The 12,292-nt window shown below is 38.5% G+C and overlaps 1 protein-coding gene across 3 annotated transcripts in view; it reads right to left on the reverse strand.

Annotated features, from left to right (window-relative positions):
- The window catches only part of FNDC3B (fibronectin type III domain containing 3B), a 331,538-nt gene that overhangs the window by 91,519 nt on the left and 227,727 nt on the right, over positions 1-12,292 (reverse strand). For all 3 annotated transcript variants that reach the window (XM_073232085.1, XM_073232084.1, XM_073232083.1), the window contains exon 7: positions 4,535-4,593. In XM_073232085.1, the coding sequence (XP_073088186.1) occupies positions 4,535-4,593 (59 nt within the window). The remainder of the gene's footprint in view (positions 1-4,534; positions 4,594-12,292) is intronic.

The following is a 12,292-nucleotide window of genomic DNA, read 5'->3' on the forward strand; positions in this document are numbered from 1 at the left end:
AGTTTCACCTTACAAGCTCCCTCTCCGTGGTGAAGCTGTCTGCCCAGCGTGACCACTGAGCTGAACTGGGCAGGCTAATCTGATCATCACAATGACCGCCATGGCTGTTAGCCAAAAACAGAAGTTTAGAAGCCATAGAACTAATTGGCTTCCTGATGTTTACGTGTTCTACTATAAACAGATGTCAATCTCCTTTGTAATGGTGACGAAAGTGGTGATTTTTAGTTACAAAATTATTGGAAAAGACCCAACTTGACATTTGTTTTGGCACTCATGATGTGAAAGGGCTGTTGAGTAAGTTACTAGTGTTAAGGTTGCATTGAAATCAAACTGCTTTTAAGTATCTTGAAGGACTCACAAAACCATCATCTACTTTTTAAATCAATACATACTGATTAGAAACCATTCTTGTCTGTATATTTATTAAATAGACTCCAACTCAAGGACAGTTGCTAGTTAAAAGAAGCAATAAGTTATACACATAAAAAAATAAGACTACCTTAACTTGTAAGCTATTTGATATGCAATCCTTAGCTTTTTCTCCTTGTCCCCTTCTCTCCTATTCATTTCAGTATTTTAAAACTATTCTGCAAATTTTACTATCTTAATTCTTAGACCATATTATATGCAAATGATGTTTATGATTTGGATTAGAAACACTATTTATTCTCATAAAGTTACTAAATTGTTACTCCCACATTCAAAAATATTTCTCTGTAAGTTCGTAGCTTCTAAATTTGGTCATGTTTTGGATTTAACTACGTGGGAGGCCTGCTGATCCAATTAGGGAGTTATGTTAAGGACACACTGCCACATAAGTATTGGCTTCAACTCAAAAGTACCATCATGAAAAAAATAACATGAAGGAAAATTAAAAAAAAAAAAAAGACCAAATACATCATTATTTGAAGACAAAGGATAACTAAACAATCATCTCTGGTTCCTTAACTGCTAAGAACCTCAAATCTGTTTCCAGATACTGTTGTTGATCTTTTAGGGAATTGCTTCTTGTAGGGCTACTTGTTCTTCTAGGCCAGTTTACTCACTTCTGGAACCGACAAGTCAACTGTTTCTACAAGTGAAACATTCAAGCATGGAAACAATGCAGAACCACAATTGTAGGTTACATTTATTTACATCCAGAAAATAACAGCCTGGCAGCATGTGAGGGAGGTCTAGCACCAGCATCAGAGCAGATTAAACCATGTTAGGTTGGAGGGTACTAATAGAGGTTAATTCCCAAACCACATAGAATATTATCAACCTTATTCTTCTGATGCAGCAGTGGCTCTATGAGGGCAGTTCCCAAGGCACCTAATTCTTAGTCTCAGGACAAATACCTACTAGATTTGCATGTTGTTTTACTTAATGACTAAGTATTTGGATCTTTATAGTATCTGGGTTTCTGAAGAGTAAATGACCTGCTTAATTCAGGGTGCCCAAAGTTCTAGAAAGATGATTGGAATCCATAATTCCTAAATATTGTTTCTATACTTAAAGCAAATCATTTGTAAAACGTCGAAGAAAAATATGTGTCTTTGATTTAAAGGTGTTACCAGAAATGGCTAAAAGAAAAAAAAAAATCTGAGACTAACCAACCTTTACACAATTGTGTGGCCAAATTTCTGTAGTTCTGCATCTTTCCCTGGAAAGGGGCTGGACATCTCTCTTTCCCATTTTGAAGCATGGCATGGAATTTCACTTTTGCATAATGATAATGATAGGCTATAAACTATAGAGAAATACCTCAAGTGCTCTATAAACAGCATAATCCCTGCAACCTGTGAACTTCTGAGCCCCATGGGGCATTTATTTTCCTGTCTTTCAAAGATGGGGAAACTGAGGCTCAGGGAGGTTATATAACTGAGCCAAGGTCCCAAAGGTGGTTAATGGCCACACTGGGCCCAGACTGTAAAGCACAGGCGAGCCTTTCCCTTCCTGCAGCCGCCTTGTACTCTGGCACCAGCTGTCCCCACATTCCACCACGCTGGCAGAGCCGCATCTGATGCTGGCCAATCTTCAGGCATTTGTCTCCCCTGCCAGAATCTAGCTCCAGCCACTGGCGTCTGCCACACATTTATTCAGCAAATATTTGTTAAGGGTTCATGATGTGCCAAGGACTGCACTAGGTATTAAGGGCACAAAGAAAAGCAAGACACAATCATGAATAAGAACCTCAAGCAGAGATGGGGAAGGAGGGGAAGGCCGAGGAAGTAAGGGAGAAAAACTAAACAATTAACTGGGCTGCGGAGGATGAGCACACTGTCACCAGGTAGAGAAGGTTTATGTGGGGAGCAGGGGTGGTGCGATGCACAAAATAATGAACCCCCCAAAGTTGTCCACAACCTAATCCCCAAAACCTGTGAACACATTACCCTGCAAGTTAAAAAGGACTCTACAGATGTGATTAAGTTGAGGAGCTTGAAGAAAGAGACTATCCTGGATTATTCAGGTGGTCCTGATACAGCCACAAGGGCCCTTATTGGTAAAAGAGGGAGGCAGGAGAGTCAGAGAAGGAGATATAAGGATGGAAGGGCCATGAGCCAAGGAATGCAGGCAGCCTCTAGAGGAAGCTGGGAAAGATGAGGAAACTTCACCTTCAGAGCCTCCAGAAAGGAATATAGCCCTGCTGACACCTCGATTTTAGCCTAGTGAGACCCATTTTGGACTTTCTGAACTCTCAAGATGACAATTTTACCATAATACACATTACATCTTAACTGTTTACACAAAGCCTGTCTACACTGCTATAAAAACTGTACAGAGAGTGTTTAACAAATGCTGATTCAAAGAAAGGAACAGTGCATTAAACATTTATTTTGCTAGAGCACATGATCCTCAGGAACACAGACTCTGTCAAAGAATATACTTGAAAAAACTCAAGAAAAACAGTGTGTGTACACATGACAGAGATACATCTATGCAGTTTTGTGACTGCCTCTGGGACACTCAACTAACCCGCTGTGCTTTCTCTTTCTGATTACTACTCTCTGTTTTCTTCATGGAGTTTTCTTCTTTCTACTGCATTATAAATGTAAGTTTTTTCTGTAATTCTTCCCTCCAGCCTTTTCTCGTCTCTCCCTACAGTCTACTCCCCTCCCCCTATAGTTATCATCTACGCCTATGAGGAGAATGGTGATTTCCACACAGGCGTTTCCTGATATCTTGTTCCCCTCACAGTGTTGATCTCCTAGTACTGCCCACTGTATTTATCTTCCTAGATGCCTTAACAGTAAAACAAATGCTACATCTAAGAATGGCACTGAAGGTATAAAAAAGACACAGACATGAACCTATGTTAGAGGAACTCAGAGAGTACTGGAAAAGACAGAGAAGCGAGTAAATGGCACATAATGTACTAAATATATTTAGGGCACAGTGAAGCTGGAGTAGGACCACTGATTCTAAATACTATGTGGAGTATCCCATTTGATGGATGGGGATAGCAATCAGGGAAGATGTCTTTGGGGAAGCATCTAAGCCTGAAAGCCCAGTTATCCATGAGCCCATTATGTAATAGGTTGTAATGCCTTACTGATGCTTTCTGGGGTCTGGTACCTGCCCCATCACCCCATACCTGACACCACACGAGAGCCCCTCACCAGCCCCACAGGAACAGACTGCAGCACCTGTGTCTCTGGATCCATCCTGTTCTCACTCCAGGGCATCTGCCAACTGTTGGATCGTCCTCAAAGTACAGCCCTGGTTACAAACCTTCTTTGCTCAAAAACTATCAATAGTAACCTGCTCCTTACCAGATTAAGTACATACTCCCCAACCCAACATCAGCACCACCCCTACTGCCCGTCCTCCAACACACACCCCATGCTTTCAGGCACAGAGTCAAACCCAGCTATGTGCCCCGAGGCATGTTTGGACTCTTTGGTGGAAAAGCCTCAGTTTTTGAAACACATGAAGAATCAAGGTTTTCCAATTCAGTTAGAAAATATCCAAAGAACTTATGGCACTCTAATCTCAGATGAAAGGCTGAATCAACACTTTGACTTTTTCACTTGAGTTTCAAAGCACTTGGCAAACTTAAAACCTCACAATATCACTTCTCCTACCAATGATTTTTTTCTTACCATTACATTCAATATTTTGGTCTTATTTTTCTCAGCTAATATTTAAAAATCTTTTTGAAATTTACCTGGAAAATACTTGGGGTTACTGAGGTTTTCAAAAATTATTATTTCTACATTTATACAAGTAAAAGGAAATTACTGGAAGAAAACCATTCTGAAGACATAAAGTGGGGGGTGGGGTGGGGTGGGGTGGGGATGTATCCTTGGAAGTTGGGAAGAATACCTAATTTCATTAAGAACATCTAAAGAAAGAACACTTCAGTGGATTATGACTTAACAGAAGACTGCTGTCCTATATTTTCATGCTCCATTAATAACAACACTATTTCATATTTATAAATAATCTGCAATGAGGAGCCCTTCTGCTTACCTACTATGTGGTGAAAAAAAAAGCGCCCTTGAAATACTTAAGAAAGTGTCATTTATTCTGAGAAATCCAGAAGACATACCTGTGGTTTCTCTATTCCTGAAAGAATGTCTTGCACCCTCTTTACTTCCAACTCATACTCTGCATGGCAAAAGAGAAAAAAAGAAAAACAGTTAATATACTTAGAAAGTAATAAGGTTGTCCAGTTCCTTCCCCAAAGCCCTTAGCTAGAGCTATCATTAAGTTAGTTGCCTGTTATCATGAAATTTTGGTACCACAAACATGATAATATCAGGAATGGGGATGACTTTGGAATAGGAATCTTCACTGTGGTTGTGCTAAATGGCCACTGTGTCAGTTTGCACATTCACAAAGTTAACTAGATTAACACTGAGATCGACCTAATAATTCAACAGGCAACAGGGAATAAGAAGTCCTGTGAAGGAGAAGGGGGAAGCCAGAGCAGCTAGAAGCTAAGGGCAATGAAGAGACGAGGTTGAAGGGACAGAGGCCAGTTCATGCAGGGCTTATGAGTTCAGAATTTTTAGTTCAATTCTACTAAGTTCAATGGGTTGCCACTGGAGTATAAGTGGACTGACAAAAGGATTTTACTTTGAGTTTGGAAAGATCTGTTTGACTTCTATATGAATAATGGACATACAGAAGGTAAGGGTGGAAGCAGAAAGACCAGCCAGTAAGTACACTGGTCCAGGTGAAAGAAGGAGCTGGCTTGGGAGGGATAGGTGCTGAAGGATTCAATGTGATAGACTAGGGTTAGGGAATGAGAAGAATCAAAAATAATTCCTAGCTTGATCATCCGGATGGACGATGGTGTCTTTTAACAACATGAGAAAAAAGGGCAAGAATTTTGGTGGGGCAAGAATTGTTTTAGAAATAAAAGGGAAAAAGTGCTTGGAATAGAGAGGAAGGGGTGGGAAGGGTGTGTACAAAAAAAATGATAGGATTTAAACTTAAGAATCTATTTTGCTAGAGGAACATCTTGACTTTCACAATGTATTTGATGGAACCTAATTTTGAGTTTACAAATCTATTTAACTGTTAAACCCAGTTTATGAGCTAAATGCTACAGATATATGATTAAAAAGACCTATGTCCTTGCCCTCAAGATAATTTATGTTTAGTGGAAGGAAAATGAAAACAAGTAATTCCATGTGATAGGTTCTGTCTAAAGACAGAATTCTAGAAGGTTTCCTAGGAAATCTACCTGAGCTCTGTAGACAAGCAGGCATTTGGAAGTAAAGGGGATGGAGCTAGGGGATGAGAGGTTAGTAAACCCAGCTCTTCCCAGGGCTGTCATACTCACTGCTCAGGTCTAATCTCAAAGTCACCTTTTCAAAGAATCCCACTTCAACCTCCAGCCCTTGCCCCAGCGGCAGTCCAGTCATTCTCATATCTTCCTTCCTTCCTTCCTATCAGTTATCAAAATCTAAAAGTTAATTCTCTGGTTTATTTGTTCCCTTGCTTATTACTGGTCTTTCCTACTAAAACACAAGCTGCAGGAAGGCGGAGATATTATAGGTAGATCCAAAGTCAACAAATTTTTTCCTGTAAGGAACCAGATAAATATTTTTAAATTTGCAGGCCACATATAGGCCTCTGTTACATATTCTTGTTCTGTAACACATTCTCTGTTACATATTCATGTAACAACCATTTTAGTTTGTGAACCATACAAAAACAGGCTGCCATTTGCTGATCCCATTGTAGGACACATTCACCATTTAGCCCACAGCACTGGGCACAGTCTGCATGATCAGAGCTCAGCAGATACCACTGACTAAATAAATAGACCAAATCCATATAAAACATAGTAAGAACTTCTAGTTGGTACCAACCTAAACTTTAAAAGGATCATTTTTCTTCATTTTCTCCCCATTGTATTCTATTTAGAACATATATATTTTGGTGAGAAAAGCAAATGGGCTGGTGGCAATTATCACATATATTTTTAAATTACAACTAAAAGAAATTTCACATTTAATAGTCCAAATGTCATCTTGCATCTCATTTATAATCAAGCATTCATATTAAAATATGGTTATACTTGTAAATCAGAGTGTACACAACCTCACATTTTCTGAAAGCTCCTACTAAGTAAACTGTAAATACTGCTGATCTTATAAGTTAAATGTCAGTTTAAGAGAGAGGGAAAAAAAAAGCAGAGTTGTACAAAACTTCCTCAATCTCCAGTTATTCTTGAGTTTGAAGGACACCAAGGTTTCAAACACACGTAGACAGATACATCAAACAACTAGCTGAAGGAGGTCATTGTTTCCTTCTGCCATGACTGACACAAGGACAAGCAGCCAGTCCCTATCCTGGGGGTAATAAACGCTTAGACTAGAACAAAGATAATCACCCAGTCAACAATGGGAGAAAGGAAGGATTAAAGGGCTCTGGAAAAGAAGACTCCTCAGGACTGTGAACTAGATATCAGGCATGAAAGAGTAAAAAGGATGCTTTGTCTCACAAAAGTTGGAGGCCCCTCCCCCCAGTCAGCTTTCAAACCGATTTCAGAAGAAATGGTTATGCTTTTGACAGAAAAAGGAAAAATGGGAAAGGAGGTTGGATTAGAATGGGAGGGAAAAGATCTGTTTAAAACAGAAAAGAATGGGTTTCAGGTAAGAGCCAGAAAAACAAGCCAAAGGTTCTGGCTGAGATAAAAACAAAGGTCAGGACTTCCCTTGTCTGTCTTAGATTTCAGTAAGAAAAGTTGATATTTTCTGAGCACCTAGGTACACACTGACAATGTACAACCACTTGGTTAATTCTGACAACCTCCCTTGCAGACAGACATTCTCTGCTCCGTTTTTCAGTGGTGGGCAGGACTGAAATCTATTTTGCACATCAAAGTTTTCACCTCCAGTGCTCAGCACAACACTTGCAGGTGTCTTTGTTGACTGGGGAATGAGGGTGAGGAATGAATGAGGAAACTGGGGCTCAGAGAGCAGATGTGATTTTCCCAGGGCCCCAAGTCCAGTACCTGGTCAAAAGCAAGTGGAACCTTTGGTTGCATCATGAGGAATTAACAGGGATTGGGAGATCCTGGGAAGAGGATGTGGAAAGAGAGGAGCAGAGGGTTGCACCTGGTGGGGTGTTTGCATTGAGGTGAGAAGAATCATAAGGTGGCAGCAGAGAACCCCTGAGTTCCAGGAGAGGGTTTGTGTTGATGGGTTATTTACTCAGAGAAAGCTGTCAAATAGAGCAAACAGCTTCAGATGTGAGGAGAAAGTATGTGAGGAAAGGAAGAATGAGAAAAAGTAGGCCTCGAATGGAGCTAAATAAACCAAGGATTCTGAGAAGAGCAGAAACAAAACATGCATGTTGAAAAAGCATTTGACAAAATTCAACATCCATTCATGATAAAAACTCTCAACCAAATGCGTATAGACAGTATGTACTTCAATATAACAAAGACCATATGTGACAAACCCACAGCCAACATCATATACAGTGATGAAAAGCTGAAAGCTTTTCCTCTAAGATCAGGAACAAGGATGCCCACTCTTACCACTTTTATTCAACATAGTACTGGAGGTCCTAGCCACGGCAATCAGACAGCACAATGAGATAAAAAGCATCCAAATTGGTAAGCAAGAATTTAAACTGTCACTATTTGCAGATTACACGATATTATACATAAAAAAACCCTTAAGACTCCACCAAGAACTATTTGAATAACTGGATTCAGCAAAGCTGCAAGATACAAAATTAATACAAAGAAATCTGTTGCATTCCTATATACTAACAAATAGAAAGAGAAATTAGGAAAACAATTTCATTTACAATTGTATCACAAAGAATAAAATACATAGGAATAAACCTAACCAAGGAGTGAAAGACCTCTACTTTGAAAACTGTAAGACACTACTGAAAGAAATTAAAGAGGACACAAATAAATGGAAATCTATCCTGTGCTCCTAGAGAGGAAGATTTAATATTGTCAAAATGGCCATCCTGCCCAAAGCAATTTACAGATTCAATGCAATACCTATCAAAATACCAATGGCATTTTTCAATGAACTAGAGCAAATAATCCTAAAATTCATATGAACCACAAAAGACCCCAAATAGCCAAAGAAATCCTGAGAAAGAACAAAGCTGGGGGATTATGCTCTCTGACTGCAAGATACACTACAAGGCTACAGTAATCAAAAACAGTATGGTACTGGCATAAGAATACACCCATAGATCAATGAAACAGAATAGAGAGCCCAGATATAAAACCATGCTTATATGATCAATTAATATATAATAAAGGAGCCATGAATATACAATGGGGAAAAGAAAGTCTCTTCAATAACTGGTGTTGGGAAAACTGGACAGCTACATTCAAGAGAATGAAACTGGTTTACTGTCTAACTCCATATATAAAAGTAAACTCAAAACAGATTAAAAACTCAAATGTAAGACATGAAACCATAAAACTCTTAGAAGAAAACATAAGCAAAAATCTCTTGACTTTAAGTATGAACAATTTTTTCCTGGACAGATCTCCTCAGGCAAAGGAAACAAAATAAAAAAATGAACAAGTGGAACTACATCAAACTAAAAAGCTTCTGTACATCAACAGACACCATCAGCAGAACAAAAAGGCATCCTACAGTATGGGAGAATATATTCATAAATGACTCATCTGATAAGGGGTTAACATTCAAAATATATAAAGAACTCCTATGTCTCAACACCAAAAAAAAAAACAAATAACCCAATTAAAAAAAAAAATGGGTGGAGGACCTGAACAGATACTTTTCCGAAGAAATACAGATGACTAACAGGTACATGGAAAGATCCTCCACATTGCTAATTATCAGGGGAATGCAAATCAAAACCACAGTAAGATATCACACCAGTCAGAATGGCCACTATTGAAAACACAAGAAATAGCAGTGTTGGCAAGGATGTAGAGAAAATGGAACCCTCCTAAACTGTTGGTGGGAATGTAAATTGGTGCAACTTTTGTGGAAGGCAGTATGGAGGTTCCTCAGAAAACTAAAAATAGAAATACCATTTGAACCTATAAGTCCACTTCTAGGAATTTACCTAAAGAAAAACAAAATCCCTGATTTGAAAAGACATACGCACCTCTATGATTATTGCCACATTATTTACAATAGCAAAGATATGGAAGCAACCAAAGTGTCCATCAATAGATGAATGGGTAAAGAAGGCATGGTACATATACACAATGGAATATTACTCAGCCATTAAAAAAGAAATCTTGCCATTTGTGACAACATGCGTGGATCTGGAGGGTATTATGCTCAGTGAAATAAGCCAGGTGTAGAAAGATAAATACAATATGATTTCACTTACTTGTGGAATATAAAGCAAAACAAAATGAACAAAACAGCAGTAGACTCATAGACATTGAGAGGTGAATGGTGATTAACATGGGGGAGGGGTTGGGGTGGGTAAGTGGGAAGGGTGAGGGGGTCAAAAGGATACAATAATTCACAATCACAATATAAGGTGGTCACAGGGATGGTAGCACAGAATGGAGAAGAAATTCAATGATTCTGTAACATCTTCCTACTTTGACAGATAGTGACTATACTAGAGGGGGAAAGGATTTAATATAATGGGTAACTATTGAACCACTGTGTCATATATTTAAAACCAATATAAAATTGTATATCAACAATACTTCAGTAAAGACAAACATAAAAAATAAAGAATAGGTATAAAATATTGAAAATAAATGACTGCATATCAAATATACTTCAAAAAAAAAGTACAGGGTGTGGTAAGGAAGAAAGGCAGTGACAGGACAATCACTACCCTACTGTATCAGAAGAAATGCCATATCAAAGCCAGGCTGGGTTCATTCTTTCAAGGTTCTAAATTGTGACAATGGGAAAGAAGAGAAAAAATGAATTCACAAAAAAATGAATTCACACCACAATGTGAAAACGCTTTTCCATTTTTGCTGCCACAGTCTAAGAAAAAAGAGTAAATAAATGCCAGGCGCACAATTTACATACACGAGAGTGAAAATACCATATGTTTAACTGAGCTTAAGTGACAGTTACCACATATAAAATAAACTCTCATATGAAGCTAACACTCTGGTATGAAAATGTCAAAATTCAGAATTCTACTACCTAAACAACTGAGTTAACTCAGACCTTGGCGTCTCTCTCCCTAAGCAAAATTGAGCTATGCCTTGGAGTAGTCTGTGAATTATCAGCCTTTCCATGAACCAGCTTCAGAGCCCAGCTATACAGAGTATATTTCAGTTTGGATCAAGCTTCTGCTTGCTTGCATGCCTTCTTTTTCTCTGTCTGCCTGCCTATCACTCACACACACACATTAACCACATTGTGAGAGAGGAGAGAAGGGAAGAACAGCCGATCCTTTCACAAAAATTAACAAAACAAAATAGAATAGTCTGGTGATCTGCCTTTAGGATATCTTTTACATCAGATTAAAAAGAAAACTGTTTCCACCCCACTCCCCTTAAGAATTTGGTGTGCACCAACTGAACAAGAGATTGTCCTAGAAGAGGTAGAAATGTAAGGCTCTGATGCAAGCTCCTCTTTCTTCATTACCAGGCTTGCCTGCTTCTCTCTGGTCTGCAGCAAGTACATTAATTCGGAGGCAGACCTTATATGCCAACTTTGTATTTGCCATGAGGTAAGAAAGAAGATCAAAATTACTTTTCGACCTGCTTCGATTGTGTTTGTGACCACGGCTGAAGTGGACAGATATGACAGCCCACCTTTTACATCACTACCTTCTTAATATTTGAAATCCTTTTTCCTGCAGTGAAGATTGTGTTAATCAGTAAAGGATTAGGGGGCACTCCCGGATGGTGCTCCACACGGAGAAAGGGCATTTGATTTTGCAGAAATAGATACATTTGGGGATAGGTAATTTCTTGAAAAGGAGTTAAGATGGAGGCCTCTAGTTTAAACATGCCCCAGTCAACTTAAGAACCATCCTACTTGGAAATGTCAAAAAAAAAAAAAAAAAAAAAAGTGGGAGGGGGATTCAGCTCAGTGACTTATATCTTTCTTTCACCTAAAAGCAAATTTCCTCCCAAGAAAATAAAGCATTTTTAGCAAGGGAAAGTTAAAATAAAAATACACAAACGAAGCAAATACGGTTTTTTAAAAAGAGAGAAAAAAACAACAACCCACACACAGAGAGGGAATATGTGTCATGCAAAATTTAAACTTTCCACAAATAATGGTTTTCATGTTTGCTCCAAAAAGAACTGTAAGTTCAGACTGTTTGAATAACTGTAAGGCCTAAACTAATTAAAATATCCCCTTTATAAACACAATTTACTTCTTTGGTTTGTTTCACATTTTTTCCTTCTTAGAAAAGAAATACAGCTAGACACTTAGCTGCTAGCTATAGAATGCATTTATGGTTGTAACAGCCCCTTCATTCCAATGGAATGACATCAGCATTATTTCTCTGTAAACCTTCTGTCTAGTTCTTATCCACACGGCTCATTTACAGATATGCCCAACATAACATAATACGCTTTCTCAGATTTGCCAAGGAGCTGACTTAGCTACTCTGTTTAACAAATTATATATAATAAACTAGGGGCAGGGAAAATATGCGACTTCTGGTCATGCCCATTTTGGGGATAAAAGGCTTAAAATCAAACACTCAATGTAAGAACTAAATGAACAGAAATAAATACTCCTGGATGAAAAAGAAAACCATGACTCATTAATAAGGACTAGTTGGACATCCAGTCAATGCCTACTAATGCGGATGTGAAGGAATGGGGGGGGAGGAAGAAAGTTTAAGGATGCTTGTTGAGTTGTTTTTCCAATCAGAGAACTAAATCAGCTATGTT

This window comes from Manis javanica, chromosome 3 (genome assembly GCF_040802235.1).
Source record: "Manis javanica isolate MJ-LG chromosome 3, MJ_LKY, whole genome shotgun sequence".
NCBI lineage: Eukaryota > Metazoa > Chordata > Mammalia > Pholidota > Manidae > Manis > Manis javanica.